This window comes from Phodopus roborovskii, unplaced genomic scaffold (assembly GCF_943737965.1).
Source record: "Phodopus roborovskii unplaced genomic scaffold, PHOROB, whole genome shotgun sequence".
Taxonomy (NCBI): Eukaryota; Metazoa; Chordata; class Mammalia; order Rodentia; family Cricetidae; genus Phodopus; species Phodopus roborovskii.
Window position 1 is genome coordinate 36388612 of NW_026126447.1, and position 22727 is coordinate 36411338.

At 40.8% G+C, this 22727-nt stretch overlaps 1 protein-coding gene across 1 annotated transcript in view; it reads right to left on the bottom strand.

Moving 5' to 3' along the window:
- C8a (complement C8 alpha chain) overlaps positions 1-21142 on the bottom strand; it is a 55343-nt gene extending 34201 nt beyond the window's left edge. Inside the window, exons 1-4 of the mRNA XM_051188289.1 lie at positions 20980-21142; positions 9165-9258; positions 5377-5521; positions 3284-3431 (exon numbers count right to left, since the gene is read on the bottom strand). Coding sequence (XP_051044246.1) covers positions 3284-3431; positions 5377-5521; positions 9165-9258; positions 20980-21056 — 464 coding nt within the window. The 5' untranslated portion in view covers positions 21057-21142. The remainder of the gene's footprint in view (positions 1-3283; positions 3432-5376; positions 5522-9164; positions 9259-20979) is intronic.
- Between the last annotated feature and the right edge of the window lie 1585 nt (positions 21143-22727).

Here is a 22727-nt window from a genome sequence, read left to right on the forward strand (position 1 = left end):
TTTAAAATGAGATAGAGAATATGTGTTTGAAAAAGAAATCATCAAATGGTATTTTTAACAATGAAAAAATTGAAATTTGCTTCTTGTCTTTGAAAGAGAAAGAACATAAAGATCAATATGGAACAAAGTGACGTCATCTTGATGAGAAATATGATCAAAACTGTTGAATGGAACATTTTTTAACTAAAACCAAAAAGTGTGTTACAGATGTATGTCACAATGATATTTATATAAGTACTACCTAAATTTTTAAGACACTCATAATGAAGGTTGGTTTCCCAGATAGTATATGATGTTGATCTATTTTTAACTCGAATATGGAAGTGCCTGAACCATGTCTTAACAAGGTCAGCTGTAAGGAGGGAAGGGACAAGGGGTCACTGGGTGAGGAACCAGCATGTGAGTAGAGCACATGATGACACTGTTTTAACAATACATAAAACTTTGAATCTGAGAAATGCTTACATTAGGATTAAAATATCAAGAAAAGCTTCCAAGACCTTGAAAAGTACAGCATTATGTCAAAATATCAACTGCTTGGTGGAGAGAGTACTGTTACACTGTTTTCTATTTTCAGTGTGAAAGAAACAGTGTGACAGGAAGTGTGTCAGAACCACTCCTGATCCAGTCTCTGGAGGGCAGGGCGGGAGTGTGCAATGTTTTCATCAGTTGGAGAGGATTCTTTTTCAGCTCAACACTTCAACATCTTATTCTCTGTTCACAACAGCTATTTTCTAAATCAACAAGATTTGATTGTGCTGTGGCCTAAATTTGTCTCAAATGCACATAGGTTGGCTTTCTAAGTACCAGAATCTCAAAATGTGTTGTTAATTAGAGACAAACCCACTAAAGAAGTAGTTAAGTGGGGCTGGAGAGCTGGCTCAGAGGTTAAAAGCACTGGCTTCTCTTCCAGAGGACCCAGGTTCAATTCCCAGCATGGCAGCTCAGGGGATCCACCACTATCACACAGACATACATACAGGCCAAACACCAAAATAAGTGAAGTTTAAAAACTTTAAAAGGGAAATAATTAAGTTCAAATACAGACACTGCAGTTAAGCCTTGTCCCAGAGAATAAAGTTAAAGTTAGGAATGGATGTGTATGAGACTCTGTGAAAACCCAGGAAGATGACAGCCACCTGTGAGCCCAGGAGAAAGCCCTGAGAAGAAACCAGCCCTGCTGACATCTTATTCTAAGCATCTAGTTTCCAGGACCATGACAATACATTTGTTGTTCCAGCTACCCAGGTTGGGGTTCTTTGTTATGACCATCCTAATGAAAAGGTACAATTGGTTTTGAGAAAAACACACTGCTTGGTGCTGCATGTGTGTATGTGAATCTCCATACATGTATAGGATCCAGACCATCTGGGGAGCCGGCTGTGATCTCAGAACACCTAAGCATTATGAATGAGAAGCTCTCTGACAGAGAGATTCGTGTCCCTGGGTGGGCTGTAACCCGGCTGGGTCACTTGTGACAATTAGTACCTCACACATTCCCTTCTCAGCAAAGAGGTGGCTGCTCGTATTATGTGCTTCAGTGGAGTCTAGAGTCAGTGAGAAGTGAAGTCAGGACATACTGTGACAGAGTGGAGGTCATGGAGAGCATGAGTCATAAGCAATTTCTGCCCTCAAGAAGGTGAGGCTCCAGGTAGAGAACAAGGCCAAAGGCAGAGACAGAATAGAAGGAAACTGGCAACACCGGACAATTGGCATGAGGTAGCCATCGTACTGGGACACAGGGAGGCAGAGATGACCAGGAGCTCTGTGCCTCAACATGTGGACACCCTAATAGTTGTCTTCACCCCTGATGGTTGCATGTTGGCACAGCAGGATAGAATAAGAGGGGCGAAGGCAATCCAGGCACAGCCAAGAGCAGGTGAGGGACACTGTCTAGATTTTCTAGAAGTTATGCTGAGCAGCCATAGTAATAGTATTCTTGAGTACCTTAAAAATATCAGATTTGTGCCTTACACATAAGAACTCATTTTCTCTTTAGTTCTGTGTGCAAAATCAGTTTTTCTTGAGGAGTTTGGTTTCCAGTGAGAAGGTTTTTTTGTTTGTGTTTTTTGGTTTTGTTTTTGCATACAGACAGCTGCCCTTTTCATGTCTTCATGTATATTCTTGTCTATTCAGTTGTGGAAATACATTGCAGATCTCTTCTTTTTCTATCGATGCCAGTCCTTTTGGATTAGGGATGCACCCTTCTGACCTCATTCAACCTTAATTACCCCCTCAAATCCATGTCTGCAAATCCAATCACTTTAGGTGCTTAGGGTTCTGACATAATTGGAGAGAGCCACTGTTTGGTCCACAACACTAGACAAGAAGTCAGCCAGGTCAGGATCTAGACTAAGATACTGAAGATAGAAGAAATGAAAATGATTAATGCTCATAAGGACTGAGTGTGAGGCATTCAGGGAATTGAACCTGGACATAGGTGTATGATAAGGAGAAATTAGACTTGAAGCTGCTTTCACACCAGTAGAGAAGCTATGGTCTAAGAGGTGAATCAAACAGTGACAAGGTAGAGGTTCAACCTTCTGTGTCACCATGAAGTCTATTTTCTTTGCTCTGTATCACACTGTTAGCTTGTCCAGGGTGCAGTGAGCAAGGCTGCTGGAAATGTCAGGTCCTTCTGGAGAAAGCTGCCTTGGAGGACATTTAGAAATGTTTCATGGAAGATAATAGCCAAGGAGATGAAAGAAATTGAGCTGAGAGAAGGACTTTAGAGAGGGGAGAAGGACCCTCAGGTAGAAAAAGAGGGACAGTGTGAGTGATGTTACATTACCAGGACCATGCAAACTACCCTAGGAGACAGGAGCTACTTGTAGCTACAGGTGCCCTGCTATGTAATCTCCCTGTACACTGTGAAAATGTGTTGTTTTCATTGTTAATAAAGATCTGATTGGCCAAGTGCTAGGCAGGTTTTTCAGGATAGAGAGAATACCAGGAAGAAAAAGGGCAGAGTCTGACTGGTCACAAACCAGACACGGAGGAAGCAACATGGGAAATTCATAGATGAGGTAAACAAGCCCCAGGCCAGCACATAGATTAATAGAAATGGGATAAGTTATAAGAGCTGACTGGAGACAAGTCTAAGCTATCGGCTGAACATTTATATTTATTACTAAGTTTCTGTGTGGTTATTTGGGGAGTGGCTGGAGGGACAAAAACAAATCAATGAACCTTCAAAAACAGATTTATTCTGTCTCAAAACTGATATCCATAATGACAGAGGAATCATTTGCTGTGTTTGAGCAGCCAGAAGGTGTCCACTTACCCCAAGGCTGCCCTTTCTGATCCTGGGATTGGTTCATACTGATGGCAGTCATTCTCAGTGGCCATGGCATCCTCACAGTTGTCCTCATCAGAGCCGTCGAGGCAGTCATTGTCTCCATTGCATACCAGGTGGCGTTTCAGGCAGCGACCTAAGGGAGACGAGACTGAGGGTGCTTCCTAGACCATATTCACCAACATCTGTGGTCACAGGCTTCCCTACTCTTGCCCCTTAGTTTGTCCGATTCTCTCTGTTTACACCATCTCTTCCTTGCTAGCTCTCTAGCCCTGTGTTGTATCCCTTAGCTACACCCTACCCATCTCTCCCTCTCAAATCCAGCCTCTACACCAAACCCTCCAGTCATCCTCTAAAATGCCAGTCTGCTCATGCCACTCTCTTGCTATATATCTGCCAAGGGTTCCTGTGGTGGTTTGAAAGAAAACATGCCTCCCCCCATGGGCTCACAAGGAGTGGCATTATTAAGAGGTGTGGCCTTGCTGTAATAGGTGTGGCCTTGTTGGAGGAAGTGTGTCACTGGAGGTAGGCTTTGAGGTCTCAGAAGCTCAAGCCAGGCCTAGTGGTTCACTGTCTCTTCTTATAGATCCAGATGTAGAACTCTTAGCTCCTTCTCCAGCACCATGTAAGCCTGCATGCCACCATGCTTCTTGCCATGATGATAATGGACTAAACCTCTGAACTGTAAGCCAGTCCCAATTAAATGATTTCCTTTGTAAGAGTTGCTATGGTCATGGTGTCTCTCCACAACAATAGAAACCTAACTAAGACAATCTCTACCCTTCCAAATGTCACAATCTGAACCGTGGTTGCTGCCTTGTTCTGAGTTACCTTAGGGGGTCCATCACCCAACCTGTCTCTTTCTAAAGCACTCACACTATAAAGATTCAGGGAAGACTGTAAGTCCCTGAATTCTCATGTTTTCTACATGCCTTCTTCTGGAAGCTTCAACTGTTTTTTCTAAACCTCAACGCAAATATCATTTTAAGGATTGTCCTGAGTCCCCAAAGCTTATTGGGGTATCCCCTGCTAGAGAAAAAAAAACTATAATTGACCTTTTGTAGGTCTCTTTTATTATTTTATTTTATTTTACATGTTGATCCCAGTTCCCCCTCCCTCCCTCTTACCCTCTTTCCCCTCTCACATGCACCCTGACCACCCTCCCCTTCCATCCCCCCACCCCAATTCCACTTGTAGGACAATGCCATCCAGGTGGGGTCATGTAAATCTGTCAAGTCATTTGAAGTAGGGACTAGGTATTCTCTCCTGTCTCTAGGTTAAGGGAGTATCCCTCCCTCCATGGGGGATGTGTCCACAAGGTCCTTTTGTGCACCAGGAATACATCCTGGTTCCACTGTCTGAGGTCCCTTGGACTGCTCTGTCCTTCTAGCTGAGACCCATATTCAAGGGGTCTTAGTCAGTTCCAGCTATCAGTTTGGGGGTGGTTAGCTCCTCCTTATTTGGGTCAGCTGCCTCTATGTGTGTAGGTCTCTTCTCCAAACAGATTAGAACTACTTCAAGGTCAGGTACATTGTTTTTAATTGCATATTAACAGCAGGTGGTATACTGCCTAGACCTTAATATGTATGTACCTAGTAATTGTTTATTTAATAAATATTATCTATTAACTATGAGTTGTACTTTCTCTAAATTAAGATATATGTGTGTGTGCATATATGTGTGTGTGTGTGTGTGTGAGCATATATATGTATATATATATATATGTGCTCAGCAGTTAAGAATGTTCTTACATAGGTCCAGAATTCAGTTCTGAGCATCCATACCAGGTGGTGGCTCATATCACATAGTCTATAACTCCAACTCTAGAGGCCCTCTTCTGACCTATATGTGCACCTGCATTCACACATGCACATAACATCCTTCTATGTACATAAATACACATAATTTAAAAAAATAAAATAAAAATTATGTGGGTTACTAGCTTGACTTAAAATACAGATTTCTGGGCCCTTTCCCAAACCTCCAACAGTTAGGAGTCTGCACTTCAACCAACTTCCAAGTAATACTTTGCACACGATGTTTGACAAGTGCAGCTGTTGTTGTATTGACGTGCTACTCACCTGTCTCTCCACACTGGAAATCCTGTCCACACTGTGCTTGCCTAAGACAAGGTGTGGAGCTATTACAGCTGGTCTCATCCCAGATGTCACCACTGCAGATGGTTCCCCCAAACTTGCCTGGCTGCAAGAGGCTCCGGTGCCGGTACTAAATCAGATTGTGAACCAGATATAGTCTTGTCAGTCAATCATCCAAGATCTATGCAGGCAGGTCTCAGCTCAACATAAGGAAGAGCGGTTTCATGATTGAAAGCTGCCTTCAGGGCTGTTTTATAAGGGGACAAATGAGCATGCACCGTGATGTTCAGACAGGTGGCACAGTCATCAGCTGGAATTCTGAATACAGATGTGAACTATCAAAGGAAAGGCTGGGGACGGATGTGTTCTGAAGGTCTTCTTACTTCTCAGGGAAGATCTCTTTTCCCATATTCAACTAGTTACAAGTTTTTCTTTCAAAGTCCATGGCTTCCCTCCCCTGGAAAGCCTTCCCTGACTCCATCAAATACTCTACAAATCTTCCTTCTTCCCTAGCACTTGGCAAATAAGGCAGTGACAGAGCATCTGCCTATTTGTTTATGTTGCCAACCATCTCTGTGAGAAAATCCCAGGTTGAGATGGAACATTGGAGGGAAATGAAGGAAGGGCAGCCAGCCTTACGTAGCTTTATATATTCAGACTTCATCTCTGGTCAGGTAAGATTTTAGAGGCCATTGGTACTTTGCCTTTGCAGGGTTTTATGTTTGTTTGTTTGCTTGCTTGTTTGTTTGTTTGTCTTTTCTGGTCTTGCCATCTCCTCTTTATTTGTCATCTGTCTCGTATGGTCCTGATAGGAATGGTCTCCCTCTTCCCACAGTCACAGAAGAAGGTGAACATAAGCCAGGCCCTGGACCAGAGCATCATATCTGCCTGCTTGCAATAACTACTTCAGGGATTGGTCTCAGCTCAATCTGCCAATAATAGTTATTTCTCATTATTATGTTTTTGGGGAAAGTGACATTTCTGAAAATATGGGCACCAAATAGCTACATGCCTTTTATGTAGAAATGAAGAAATTTAAGAGGAGACATCATCTCAATCCCTTAACTACAGATAAGTAAATACTTGTCGATAAAAGGACAGAAAGAATTAAAATACATGCCAATCTTGGGGCTCTAGCATTTCATGATAAAGACTTTTCTGAAAAAGGATCAAGGGTTGGTTATTGGTGTAGAAACAAGAGGCCAAAAACTAGGATATCAAGAGAACTGTGGGGTCTCATTGCTTCCTTCTAGAAGTTTAGCATCCAGTTGAGACACAATATACAATAATACAAAACACACTGCCTGGGAAAAAATCCTGGAGCGATGAGTAATGAAATGTTTAGCCCTGTATCTTCTGCCTTTGATCTTAACTCAGCCAAAAATCTTTCCCCCAAGAATGTTAAGAAGCCAAGAAGCAATGATTTGAGCATCTATGAGTTGCTTCTTGAACCTGTAAGTCCCTGGTACTTTTGCCCAGATTTAAGTCTCAGCTCAGCCTTTCTCAATGGGCAACCTCCTGACAGTGGGCAATGGTGCCCACCCCCTCCACTTGTCTGGAAAAGCCAAGATAGACAATGTGTTTATGTAAAGCATTATTGCTGTGCCTGGGACATGGAAAGAATTGATAAATGATGACTATTAGCACCATCACCGTCCTTCTTGTAGTGTCTGTACTTAGAACAATGCTGTAAGCCTTCAAGTCCATTTCTATCAGTCCTGTTTACCAGGTTGCTATCCAATAATGGAGACAGTAGGTTGTTGGAAGGAGAGTGTCAATACTCCCTGAGGGACTTCTCTGTACTGTTGCCTGTAGCTTGTGTCATTAAAGCATAATTTCCTTTTTATGTAGTAGATAATGTTTCTTTCCAGAAATGCACATCTTTGGGTGACTTTACGAAGAAGAAAAATATTAATGAATAAAACAAAGGTTGTTCTTTACTTAAATAATTAACAGGGTTTAATATCTCAAGGATTTCTTCATAGACACATATATCTTTCCAAGAATTTAAGGTAGTAATTCAATTCTGATATAAGCCCTGTGTAATCTGATACCTAAACAAAAACACATGAGAAAAATGCAGCTTTAGGACATTCGATAAGTTGAGTAATGGTCACCAAAAAGTGTAACTCAAAAATCTGTAAAATGTTTTAACTTGCCCTTATTTGAAAAACAGTTTGCTAAAAATATTAGCAGTTTTGAGATGTGATTATTTGGAGTTTTCTGAGTAGCCCAAAGTATTACCATATTTTCTTAGAAGAAGGAGATACAGGGAGAGTGCAGGCAGACACATGGGAGAGAAGACACAAAAGAAAAGGAAGCAATGTATCTAGAGAGACAGGAGGGAGGGATGCAGCCATAGGTCTGGGACTATTGGCAACCAGTGGATGAGTCAAAGCATGCATTCTCCCTCGGGGTCTCCAAAAAGAGGCAGACACTGCTCACACCTCTATTGCTTTCCTCTGGCCTCCAGGACCCGGAGGGGACAAATGTCTATTGTGTAAAGCTACCGTGTTTGCAGAAATGTATTATTGTTGACTCAGGAGATTAATATATATCAAGATGAAGCAAACCAACTTACAGGGACCTACTTTAAATATGTGAGGTATGAGGGTCTCATTTGTTTGAACTAGGAAAGGCAGAATGCTGAATTTGAGAGCTTGAAATTCAATAATTCGGGTCCAAGTTGTGTTTCCGCTACGTCTTAGCTCTTTGATTTTTTTAACAACCCAACAAAACAGTGCATCTCAGCTTGTCAGGTGAGTGTAGAAGCAGGGTGACCATCAATGGGCCCATACAAGCTCTTCTGTCAGAAGATCGGGTCTCAGTTCAAGGCCATGGAGGAGCAGAGAGGGGGTACATACTATGATTATAGAAATCCAGGATGTGTGTAGATACCTGCTATGGGCCATGTGCCTTTGTCCATGTCACTCATTGAGTGCTCAGTAACTGCACACTGTAGCCCATGTCCTAGTACCACAGTGGTGTGCAGAAAGGGTAAAGAAAAATAAGCCCAAAGTAACAGAGCAGGTAGGAGGCAGCATCACACCTACACTGTAGAATTGCAGGGTAAACACTTGAACTCTACAGTATTGCCCTGTATTCAGGAAGTAGTGTTTGAAGCAAAAAGGCTGGGGATGGTGTAGCCCAGCAGGGTATATCCCATACAAAGGCAAGCAATTCCTGAAGGGATTCATAAACAATATACAATACAGTACATGTCAACCTGAGCCAGTGCTTCTGCATAAATGAGACTTTTATGATGTCCTTTCATATGAGACTAGTTTTAGGAACTGCCTTGGTTCATTCAAAACAATGTAAACAGGCACCATGGACATACCTATATGTTGGATGTGCCTAGCTTTTCAACCATGGGAATGCCCTTTGTGGCATTGCTGAACTTCTTGCTCAGCTGGTACCTTGGCTCTTTATTACTACGCCATGCAGCAGCCCCCATATTGCCTTCATTAGAGGGTAAAATGTAGGCCAGGACCCAGACAGCCTAAGGAGCTTCAATGTGCCTGTGTCCTAGTGGCTATTTTCCTGTGTCATAGCACAGACGCTTTCAGCAGCCTTTCCCCATGTCTTATAAAACAAATCAAGAGAGGCTGACATAAGCCTCACCACCTAGGTTCTTGGGGTTTCCAAATGCCTATGTCCAGATCCAGTTTCTCTCTAGAGCCCTAGATTTATAGTCCCGGGTGCTTATTTCCATTGGTACCTAATGCACATATCAGATGTGCATTGCCCCCAAATCCTCCTAGATGGCTTACCTTTTTGTCCTGACATGGAAAGCAATCTGTCCATTGTGACCAGTGGCTCAACTGACAGGCAACTGCTTCCGGGGTTGCAGCTCGGCTAACTCGCCTGAAAGAAGAAACCCTGCATCAATTTCAAGATTCAAAACCAAAGCAAAAGAGAGTTGTATGGGTACACTTTCCTACTACTGTAAGTGTGCCTTCCTGCTACTAGAAGGTGCTTTATAAGAAGTAAAGTAAAAATATTTATCATACTCCTGTTGCAGGCTACTATTGATACTGGAAGATTTAAATAAACTACTGACGAAGGGTTAGCCCAGCATGGCTGGAGCTGAACCCACCCATTTCTCAGCAAAGCAGTTGGTCCTTCTGCCCTAGCAATTCCCCTTTTGTGGCTAATTTGTGTTCAGACATATCCTGGTATTAGAAATGAGCCAAACTGGTTTTAGTTGCAGGCACTGTCAGGCAAACTGTGCTCTCAAAATAAATTTTTAGGGGGTTATGCATGACTGGGTATGCGTGATTAAAATTATGGGATGCAAAACCCATGCCTGCACAGAAGGCCCAAATTTTCTCCTGTCAATCAACAGTTATGAGAACAAAGACCACCAAAAACCCTACCTCTAGAAAACTGCCCTCCTGAACTCATAAAAGGGAGCCATGAGACATAACTTAGGGCTCACTCAATCACATAAGAGTCTGCTGCTCCCATGAAGGGTGGTGACCGGCACTGTGCTAACAGATAAAACCCCTTACTACATTGCTAGCTGTGTGCACTTCAGTTCTTTGAACAAGATGCCAAGAACCTGAGACCCAGCCCAGTCCATGCAACAAGCACCATCAACACTATTCCTCTATATCTTTATCAATGTCAAGAGAGCTCTCAAATGATTACCGTTTTAGAGATATGAGTTCACTGGTGATGCATTGTTTTTCATGAGACAAAGAGGCAGAAACTTCAATGGTTAGACACAACTGAGGCCAGGGTCTGGCTTTGAGGAACTTGATTTTTGGTTATGAGCCTAGTCTTTAATGGTTGAGCCATCTCTCCAGCCCTGACTTCAAAGAGATGCTGAACATCTCTAAGCTGTTGTCTCATTGGTAAAACAATTTTGAAAACTGCATTATCAAACATAGTTACCGAAAGCACATAAAATTAATTATAAAATGTTTACTAATAGTTGTTCTTAAGTGTGGTGTTCTAAGATCTTCAATAGACCCTATCATTTTGTCTTTATACCCATCATAGGAGGTAAATATCATGTTTCTATTTTATATGTGGTTATACATTAATCTTGAACTTCACAGCCTCCCAAACTATAAAAAACAATAACATTTGCCATTTAAGTCATCAGGCCTGGCTGAGGATGTGGTTTGGTGGCAGATGTATAAGAGCTGCAGATCACGTACAAGGGTTCACTGTCTAACATTCAGAAAAAGCCACCAGCCACAGGAATTTGTGACAGATTCCTATACCAAGTAAAGTAAGTGGATACTCTAATTTGCAACTCAAGTGACTGCTCTTCCTCTGGCTGGCATGCTGCAAGTTCTTGAGCCTTCTTCCCTTTTCCCCAAAGAATGATTTCAAAGCATCTAGTCTGGGTTTAGTGTTTAGTAAGTTGAATAACTTTTTCTGCTTTAAAAACTTACTATATCACTTTCGTTTTATCTCTTTGAGTTGGTGACAATGTTTTTATGTTAAAACCACAGCAGTTCCACCACCAATTTAAACACAGTGAGTAGGGGAAACCAAGTCATAGCATCACCAGCGAAATAGTTTCAGACATACTTGGGCCTGTGAATTCAAAACAAATTTTCTAATAACACAGAGGCATTGCTTGTAATTTTTATTGTGTTTATAGTTGCCCAGTGGGTCTATATGCCACACTTGTAGAAACTGATCCTCAAAAGATATTTAAAACATAAAATAAAATAACACTAGCCCAACCATCCTGTCAAAATTAAATGTTAGTGTCCTGCTGGCTCGCAAGTTCCTTTCCTGCTCACAAATCTGTTTCCATTTCACTTCTGACATTGCCCTGACACTCACTCCTTTAAAGAGCTACTGGACACTCACTCCTCTCAGTTGTTCTTTTCCTTCTCACTCGGGACCATTTCCTTCCTCCGTGGTCACATTCTGAACCTAGCAGAGGCGTTCCTCTGAGTGATCTCTTTACACCTGCTCTGAGCCGCACCGTCCTGGCCCTGCCTGCCACAGCTTAGAGCCGAATGGTTACCAGGGATCTTTCTTTTTTAAACCTCATTATCTCCATTATCTTGACACCAAAGCTTCCTCCCTATCAGTAAGACCCCTATTACCGTCTCTCTCCTTTATAACCAGATTTATCTAGTGGAGGTCACTCTGAACACTTACTTAGGTATGTTTCCCACCACACCTACCCATAGAACCCAGATGCTGTCTGCCTGCTCAACTGCCTTTCAGCATCATAAGAGCTCTGAGTTGTGGAAGGAAAAGTTTCCTGACAACCATACAATTTTGCTGATTTCTTACATATCTTCTCAACATTTTACTTTTTTAAAAAAGCAAACTCCTTTCTCTCTTTCTTCTTCCTTTCTTTCTTACATATTTATTTATTCTTCTCTCATGCAATACATCCCAACTATACCCTGTCTCCCTCTCTTCCCTCCTTCCCTCCTCCCTCCTCCCCCCACCGCCCCAGCATAACAAAATGCAATAAGACTAAGCACAAATTTCATGTCAAGGCAGGACTAGGCAACTCAGTAGGAGGAAATAGGTCCCAAGAACAGACAAAAGAGCCAGAGACACACTCACTCCCATTGTTTGCAGTCCAATAAAAACTCTAAGATAAAGAACCACGGTGTGTATGCAGATGGCCTAGTGCAGACCCAGGCAGGCTCTGTAGTTGCTTCTTCAATCTCTGTGAGCTCCTATGAGCCCTGCTTAGTTGATTCTGTAGGCCTTGATCTGTTGTCCTCCACCACTCTGGCTCCTACACTCCTACAAAGTCCCCAAGCTCCATCTGATGTTTGACTGTAAGTCCCTGTATCTGTTCCCATCAGCTACTAGAAGAAGCCTCTCTGATGACAATTGGGCTAGGCATCAATCTATAAATATAGCAGAATATCATTAGGGATCTCTTCATTGACTTCTTTGGGAGTGGGGCAGTTAGTCATGGTTGGCTCTACCCTAGGTCCCTGAGCCATCCAGTTTCAGGATCCTGGCCATCTAGGCAGTGCTGGGCCTGAGCTCCCTCTTGTGGTGTGGGCTTCAAGTTAGAGAAGTCATTGGTTGGGCACTCCCACAAGCTCTGAGCCACCAATGCCTGAGTATGTCTTACTGGCAGAGCAGTTTGTGGGTCACAGATTTTGTGGATGGGTTGGTGTTTGGTTCCACCACTGGGAGAAGTGGCTTGGGCTGGAGAGATTGCTCTGCCACCAAAGCTAGGTTTGCAACCAAAAATACAAGACTTCAATTGAATTTATATGCACACTCCTTCCCTTTCAAGGGATGTTGGCAAATGTGAGGCTCAGCTGGTTTTTGAACTCAGCTTATATCAGAGCATAGAATTCTGAACTAGGGAACAAGGAGGTGTGTAGGTATTGCTGAGCCCCTCTCAGCCCTCAGCTCTCTAGCATTCTCAAAGCTCATTCTCCTCAACATTGAATTAGCATGCTTGCAATATTGGTTAAAAACTCCTCTCTCCACCAGAGTCTAGACTCTTGGAATTCAGGACCTGTCTCTATTGCTAATGAATCCCATCATCTGTCATGAGTAGACCCAATAGACCCATGGAAGATATTCAGAAAGTCCTTAAATGGACAAAAGGCAAAAGAGAAGAAAGGAGAAGAAAGGGGAGGGAGGGGAGAAGGGCGGGAGAGGAATATGGGGCAGGGAAGAGAGGGCAGTTAATATAAAGCCAATTTCTGGGAAGTAGTGACATTTTTAAGAGATTTGTTTGAACCCTATTCCTAGTTAGAACTAAATTAAATAATCTTGACATCTAGAAATGCCGAGAGCTCAAAGTTTGAGCCACAAGCCTTTTTTCTGATATGCTATCCTAAAATAATAATAAAAAATGTTTTGGAGAAACATGGAGAGAATTTACAATCCAAAGATTTGGGGATTGAAGGAGGCTTACATTAGCCCTGCACTTCACTATAGAACTGTCATGATAATGTCATTGTAAGACCACAGCCTGTGCTGTGATGTCACAATAGAGAGAAACAAACAGCAAAGTCCGGCAGCTGAAAGCAGAAACCCAGACAGCAATGCTACACTACAAGAGCTTCCTAAGCTCATGACATGATGTCTAGACAGAGGCACACGGTGATACTATCTCAGAGGCCAGACACCAGAACTGCCATTAAATCACCTCCAGCCAACATGACCAATATTCTCTCATCATTTTAATGAATTTTTAAATGTAGTTCATTTTTTGATGATTATACAAGTAATGCATTCACATTAAAGAAAGTATAGCAATGATTATAAAAAAATTATCTCAGATCTTACCATCATTAATATTTTATTTTATTTCCTTCCATTCTGTTTCCATAATGTAGTTGAGGGCATACTAAGTATCATGTTGTATATCTTGATTTTTTCCCACTTAATACAGAAGAGATATAAACTATTTATGATTACTGTGTATTGCTTCACTATTCCATAATAAATAGATATTTGAGCCCCAAGTTTTTTTTCTGTAGGATGGAGTGGGTGATTTTAGTACACACATTGCCAAATAACTTTCCCAGGGAGTTGCATCCATTCTTAAATGATGTAATGCTTGTGGTTTGGTTGGTTTACATTTCAATGTTTTCCTATAGTGGAGGCTGAGTCTCCAGCAATACAGTGTTGAGATGATGGCATCTAAATGAGGTAGGATCTACCATAAAGTATTATATGTAGGATTTAATGTAGTTCTCTCAGTGGTTGGTCCTGTGAAAGTGGGTTGCTATACAAGGAGCAGCCTAGCCATCCATTCTCCAGCCTCTTGCTTCCTGCTTCACTACATGTTCCCTTCTACAATATGTTTCTACCATGAAGCCATCTGCCATGCTGTGACTGAGCCAAAGGCCATCACCATAGCCAAGAAATGCTATGTGTGCACTTAAGCCTCCAGAACTATGAGTGAAATAGGCCTCTTCACTAAGGGCTCAGACACAAATATTTGACTACAGCAGTGCAAAGTAATCAGTGATACTTAAGTAGGTATTAATAATTCTGTGGCCTCTGAAATTATGGCAAATAATTTGAAAGTATCTCCCAGCTAGCAAGAACCTACTCAATCAGTAAGAAAATTAATCTGGAATACCAGACCTGGGAGCATGTGAGTCTAGCCAGGAGTTTACATCTAACTTGCTTGATATTATTAGCAAGTTACTTTGTAGGACTTTATTTTCTTCACCTATTGAGATGATACTATCACAACTATTATTCTCTCTTCCTAGTTAGATATATTAGGTACTAGACTTATATTTTCCAGCTTAGGACAACTCTATTGTAAACTCTGTTATGCCTTCACCTTAGGCATAGATATGTAGGTCATTTTGTTCTCAATTTTCCTTTTCTTAGAGCACACTTGTTATTCACTGTTTTGTATATAGTTTTGTATTAAGCCCAAATCTTTTCTTTAGACCACGTTGGGTGCCATCTGTAATGAGTATGGTTTTTCCGTCCGCTGCCTGGTCTGGTCCCTCCACTGCACCAGCCCCAATTAACACACAGAGACTCTGTATATGATATAATTCTGTTGGCCAGTTACTAGTTTCTTATCGGCTAGCTCTGTGTTAATTATTAACCCATTTCTACGTATTTCCACGTGGTCTTACCAGGAGAGGCGGCTGGTGATTCTAGTCTCTGCAGACTCTTCATGTTGACCCCTCCTTCCTACTTCCTATTTCCTCCTTGTCTCCTAGTCCCTCCTATCTTCCTTTCCTATTGGCCAACAGTGCTTTATTCATTAACCAGTATGAGAAACATATACAGAATGACATCTCCCATCATCTCCTGTAGTGTTGCTGCACATTTCTTCAAAGTTTGATCTCTAGTGCAGCAGTTTTCATACCGTGCATCCAGGTGGCAGGCAAGAGACAAGTTCCACAGTCAAATTGATCTGAATGTGCCATCCATCCATGTACATTTTTTTTAAAGTGCCTGATGTACATTTTTTTTTAAGTGCCTGATAGTGTCAGGGGCTCTGCATCTTATTTTGCTCACTCCATTATTTCCCTACTTATTTTAAACTCAAACCATTTTTTCACACAACATCTGTAAGACTACTGAACACAGTTGAAGAAACCCTGAGATAATAGGAGTTCAGAGTCCATCCGCAGCACATCTGAACCAGTTTCTGCCACTCATAGCTAACAGAGATAACAGCTTGGAAAACTTCTGAATGTGCAGTGAGATCACGTATGAGACCTTGAGCAGCAGCCTAGGACACATGCCATTTCTACTCCTAATACTTTCAAATTAGTCATGCACAAACCTCTCCATCTTCATCAGAAATGTACACTGTACAGGGCTGTGGACCACTGAGATACCGTGTGTGTGTGTGTGTGTGTGTGTGTGTGTGTGTGTGTGTATGTATTTGATATGTATGAATTAGCATGTAGGTCAGAGATCCGTAGTAGATGTCTTCCTGAATTGCTCTATACCTCATTTATTAATTCAAGGTCTCTCACTTACTGAAACATCTCTCCAGCCCTTACCTACTTCCTAACTCAGCTTGGCATGCTAAACAAAGGGTTTAAAATCTAGTTGTCTATGCAACCTGAGAGTAAAATGCTTGACCCCAGAATGTGATCACCTCAGCAACTTAGAAAACAAAATGATTAATTAGCTACTTACTGATCCTAAGTCAGTAGGTCAGAAAACCTGTCTGGTTATTACAAGGGGGCATCCTAATACACAGGCTCAGCTTACAATCAAAGCTGGTTGTCGCTGATGATATAATCTTGAGCTAATCCATTCAATTACATAGGGATTATATCATGAGATGAAGGTATTTTAAACTTGGCTTTGAAGTGTTCCATCTTCAGCACCCTACTCATTGCTAAGCCCACTGAAGAGTTCTTCAACTTTATCTGACTCTCTCTGCATTGGCCGTGACTTCCTCTGGAGGCTCCCTCTCCCTGACCCCCTCCATACAACCTCTACTTGCTCTCTTACTCAATTACCAGTACTTTGAGCTTCTCTAAGAATCGGGACCGAGTATTCAAGTACATGAGCCTATGGGAGCCATTCTCATAAAAGCCACCACAGCCTGAAAATTACATTAGGATCAGGCTATCATTAGCTTATTTTCCTAATAGTGACTACTATATCTAGAGTATTTACTTATTAAATGAACAACAAATGAATGATACCAAAAAAACAAGTGTCTGCAATCCGCATAGCGTTCCTCACATACTTTTAGTTCCAAGAGTGTACCTGTACCAGGCTTTCCTGCATAATTCATACCCAGTGCCATTTGATACATGGCTTATAGTTAGTTACTCTGAATATCAATCTCTATATTACTCTGACTCACATTGAGTCACAGCCACCCAATTGTGTATGTTAATTAGAAGACCATGTTGCCTATGTGCATATGAATTCCAGTCATCTTGATGACTGCTGAGAACATTCACATGGCTCTGGCCAAGGCACTTGGGCAAACACACTATGATGCCCATAAAGGTAATAAAATAAAAAGGAAGAAGGTGATTGACATTTCCTTGACATCTACTACATATGGCGGTTATTAAAGGAGTGAGGATTCCACTGGATGCTTAGGTGGTGTTTATGTTTCCTCTAGGATTGAGGTCTTATTTACATTTCTTCAGTCTCCCTAATGAATTCTGGTTTTTATCAGTAGAAATTATAGGGTGAAAATCTTTGAGTTATCTTAACTCCAAATTAATCCCATGACTTAAAGCAGGACCTCATTTGTTTTGTTTTCCTGGTATGAGGGACTGGTAATGGTTCCTGTGATAATGCTGGTCCAGAGGCTGGAAGACTGCCTGTGCCACCAAACATCTCAGTGGAATGCACCAAATTGCTCCGTTCTTCCCTGATTTTCAGTTCAAAGAATTATAAAAAAGCAACTCAAGACAGATGCAGTGATGATTAAATTCAATGTTCATGAAATGCCAGAGGAGAAATCTTGCTACCAAAATCTTTCTCCCCTCCCACTGGCACTCAGTTTTCCCCTGTAATATGAGTTAGTTAAACTAGATGCTAAGTCTTGTGTAATGTCACTATTTTCAGAACAAGAACAGAAGAATTTATAGACAAAAATGCACTGTAATAAATGTCAAAGGAAGTTATACAAATGAAATAACAATAACAAGTGATATAATATCATTTGAACATAGTCTGTGGTAATATGGAATATAGAATAACAAAATTAAGTAGAATAGTTATTCTATCCATTTAAAATTTTAAGATACTAAATTTAATAGATGATCTCAGAAAGGGAGAAATATGGAAAGACATAGGGCAAATAGGAAATACTAAGATGAACTCAAAGACACCCTGTACCAATAATTACATTCAATGTAAATGCTATAATTACTGTGACTAAAAAGCAGAGATTAAGTCTGGAGTGGTAGCTCAGTTAGAAAAAGCCTGACTTGTATATCTAATGCCCCAAGTTCAATACCCAGCACCACCAAACTAGAAAAGTGATGATAATGATGATACTAATAATAGATAATCAACTAAGTCTTTTTAAAAGACAGAGATCATAGACTATGTCTACATGATAATACATTTTTAAAATGTGGTTATATATAGTAAAACAAAACATTAGATAACCATTTGAGCCACAAAAACACAAGCAGTAAGCAAACAAGAATGACTACATTGCTATTAAACAAAATACACTGCAAATTAAAAATAATCATCCAAGATAATGAAAGCATTTCTTAGTGATGAAATGACTGATCATCAAGACAGTCCTGTGTGCTGGCTCATCTTCATTGTCTATTTTCCTGGGTTCAGGATCACAGAGGAGATTACAAAAGTTCACCCTCTGGGTGAATCTATAAAGACCTTCCCAGGAAAACACAATGGAAGAGAAAAGACCTACACTGAATGTGTGGAATCATCCTATGGGCTGAGGGCCCTGACAGACTCAATGGTATGAAAGAAAGATGCCAGCCAAGAGCAGAAATTCCCCTTTGTCTGCTCTTCTCTGCTGTGGAATGAACCAGTCCACTCTCCTCCATCATACTTCCCTGCTGTGATGTATTGAACCCTCTGAATTTTTTGAGCAAAATGCAATATTCTTCCCTTGAGTTGTCATTGTCTCCTCAGACATTTTGTCACAGTGATTCTAAAAAGTAATTAATCCAATTTAATTCTCTCTCTCTCTCTCTCTCTCTCTCTCTCATGTGTGTGTGTGTGTGTGTGTGTTTAATAATATAGCTTCAAAAGATACACTGCATTGCTAACAGAACTGAAATAGATAGGAAACCCACAAGAATAATTGAATACTTGATGGGAGATGCCATTCTGTATATATGTTTCTCATACTGGTTAATGAATAAAGTACTGTTGGCCAATAGAAAAAGAAGATAGGAGGGACTAGGAGACAAGGAGGAAAGAGGAAGTAGTAAGAAGGAGTCAAGATGGGGAGACCAGACGCCTGACCCACTCTCCGGTAAGGAGACTAAGTGAAAATACATAGATCAACAGAAATGGGTTAATAATTAAGACAGAGCTAGCCAATAAGAAACTAGTACCTGGCCAACAGCATTATATCAAATACAGAGTCTCTGTGTGTTATTTGGGGCTGGCACAGTGGCGGGACCAGACCAGTGGCGGAGGAAAAACCCTACTCCTTACAAATACTGTCCCCTCTCAATGATAGAACAAAGATGAAAATTTAAGCCATAGGTTGCCCAGCTTGACTTGATTTATTTATAAGTATATATACTGAACAACATGGAATAACAACTAATGCTACATTCTTAGCTATTAAAGAAATCTCAATAAATTGAAAGGATTTCAAAATTTAAATATGTTTTATAACTTACACAAGCAAAACACATCTTGCTTGTATAAAACATGTAGAGAGTCACTGAGTCTGCTGCTAATTGTAGCTCCCTTCCATAGCTTTAAGATTTTATACTTTTACAAGCCCTGTTTCTCTCAAGATAGAATAATAAGCCAATGTTAAGCATGAGTAAATGTGCACCATTAAACACACACACACACACACACACACACACACACACACACAAACACACACACACACCTACCTTCCATGTTAGGGCTCTTGTGGAATTTTACTTAGGGGAAAACAACAAATGTTCCTGCTAAAAACCCAACAAAAAGTTGAAGTCTCTAATTGATTTGGATAAATCTGGAAGACCCGTGCCAATTGGCACATTATAAACTTCTTTCTGATTGCTGTCAACCATCCAAACAAATGACAAAACCAACAATCACAATCATTCAGTCACTATCACTGGGAGCAGCTCTTAGTGAATACTCACTAAGTAGGAGGCATTGTTCCATTGTTCTAGGTACTACCAAGCATTTAATCCCTGCTCTTATTTTCTTCCCATTTTACAAGTGAGTAAAATGAAGCCCTGAACAGTTATGTAATTTGTTCAAGATCAAACAACTATTCATAGCAAATGCCAGCACTGGGATTTGAACCCAGGGGAAAGATTTTGTCATGTAACTTTCTATTTTCAAAACCAACATCAGAAGTGCAGGCAGTGAACACAAGAGCACCATCATTTCTCCCTCAGCACTTTGTGAAGTGGTGAATTGGATCTCTTCTGCCTTGTCTTGAATTTTGCCTCTTCACTGATCTGTCTTGTTTGATAAGTTCATCAAACATCAAGACTCTGTTCATTTTCAGAAAGGATTACAGTGATAAGCTTTTATAATTGAAAGTATCTCAACTGAGATTTCCTTCACCATCGACCTCGTGCCTGTGTCTTCTAATTATTAGTGATGAATTTTATGATGTTTCAAGAGTGTATTTGTTTTAAATACAGTGCTTGTAAAACACATTCCCCCACCCTTCTGAACTGTTTCTTAAAGGGAATTACTCTTACTCTAACATTTAAACAATACTGATTTAAAATTGAGTAAACTACTAGGAATTTGAATAAAGTAATTCTGTTTTTAAAACCTCCAATGTTTGAGAGAGAAAGAGTGCTTAAGAACTATCCCAAAAGTGAGATTAAGGTGCTACTTAAGAACCACAAAATATTCAATGGAGAGATATAAACAAATGAAGACATGTTGGAAGTCTCAGGAAAATAGAATAGGCAAAATGCCACAGACGTGGGAAAATATTACCTCTGCTATCACTTCAGAACAAAGATTTGGAATGACATGGCTATGTCTCTCTAAAGTGTCTTGTTTTCCACCATAAAAATATTTGCATATATTATCTAAGTATATCCTGCTAACCAGTGTAAGGTGGGATGGACTTTTGCTATTTTCTTTTATAGATAATGAACTGCCTGAGGAGAAATGCTACTTATTAAATGCCAACTGTATGCAGAGGAAATTTTAAATCTGGACTTTATTGCATCCACATTAACTGTTACAAAAGAGATAATATGAGTATCAGTCTACAGATGCAAAATTGAGAATCAGAGAAATTGAATGACTTGGTCTAGATTACCTCACCGCTGAGTACTAAAGCGTTAATTCATAGCTGGCCTGATCAGATTACTACTAACTGGCTTGTTCCCTGTTCTAACTCCTTTACTGGATTAACAATAGCATGAGAAGTGGTTATATTCCATGCCAACCCAGTCCACTGCCAATATCACAGTGTCTTAGTCCCCAAGCAGAGGATCCCAGGTTTGGAAAGACCTGAAGCCCACTTACTTGTTCACCTTCTCTTGTGCAGTTACCCCAGGGTGCCATACCATCAAGGACAAGCTAAAGAAAGCAACGGCAAGCATGTCATCCAGAAGTCACCAACTAGCATCTACTTTAGAAGTTGTAGATATCGTCAGGCTGGAACTCCGAACATCTGTCATATATTTAAATGGTCAGAAGTTCCTCAGTTCCCATTCAATATGATTAACTAGTAACCAAGGTATTGATTAGCTAAACACCATCAAAATGGCCCCAAGCCCTTTAGCCCTTTTTGGAAAATACCCACGTGGCTAGGGAAAGGTGATAGTTAACTAACTATCCAGTTAGCCTGGAAAGCCAGGGCTTTCCAGTGGCTCTTGGAGTTTCTAAGGTCAGATAAGGGTGTTGTTCAAGACAGCAGCAAGGTTCAAGGCTCATCTAGTGCCTTGGCTCAGATGCAAGCATCCAGGAAGGTACAGGAATCCTAATAGTTTGATAGAGGTTCTGCTATATATTACCAAACATCTGGAGCCTGAGAATGCATGTGATTCACTGGACTCTCAATACAAACACTGAGTATAATTAAGACCCAGCCTATTTATGTCTCAAGGGGACCAGATGTTTTAAATATACATCTTTAGAAACTCTCTCTGGAATTACAGTGCCAATCATAGCCAACACATCTGGACAGAAGATGCCATACCTGCATATAAACTCCCACTCTTGCTGACATAAATTAGACCAAGTAAATAGAGATGGGCATAAGATAGATGAGCAAATAGTCAAAAGCCATTAAATACTACTATATTATAGGCACTAAATATGTGTTGTTTTAAATCTTCAATCATGAAGTCTACCACATTGAAAGTACTAAATCCATACTGCCATTAAACAAGTGGGAGATCAGGTCAGTTAACTTACTGGCTCAAGGATGCACAACTGTTTTGCTGTGCTTGGAGAGGTATAAATTTGTCTTCATAGGATTGACCAGTTATATCATTACTGACCTCTATGGGGAAACAACATGACTATCTTGAGTGCCTGAGAAACGCATATCTGATTTCATATGTGGAAACTTCAGAAAGGCCATCAGTAGTGGCTTCTTTCCTCTCCTCAGAGACATAGGCAAAACTTGGCAGATGTAAGCCCTGGTTCTGCATACTGGGAGGACCCTATGACTATGTCTTTATGACTCCCATTCTCATCAGTTTTGATACCTACATCTTCTTAGCCTCAGTTCTCCTGTGTGTATACATCATTTGAAAACTTTCTTTTTTTCCCTACCAGAAACAACGTTGACATTTTCTGTGCTGTGTCTGTAAATGTGGAGATGGGAGGTTACATTTGGACCTCAGGGTTATATCTGGACCCATCTTTCTCCTAAGCCCCAATACCCAGTGTATGACAGAGTTCCCGTCTCAGACATGCAGAGCTCCCTGGAACTGGAACCATTTCCATAGATTTCTTCATGGGGAACAGACCTCCCCTAGCCCTGTCTTCTCAAGTATGGATGACAATGCCCTCCAATGGCCACTTGGCAATGCCCAAAGATGCTTGTGATTGCCCCATGACTCTATCCTGTGGATAGAGGAGAAGGATGTAACTAAATATCCCACAATGCACAAGGGTTCCCACTACAGAAAAAGATATCTGACCACAAGTGTCAATAGAAGCTATGTGGGAAACCCTCTCTACAAGAGTCTGGCCTGCCTTTCTCTTCCCTAGACTCCTGGGTCCCTCTTTTTACATGTATAATTATGGCATTTTTTATTTTA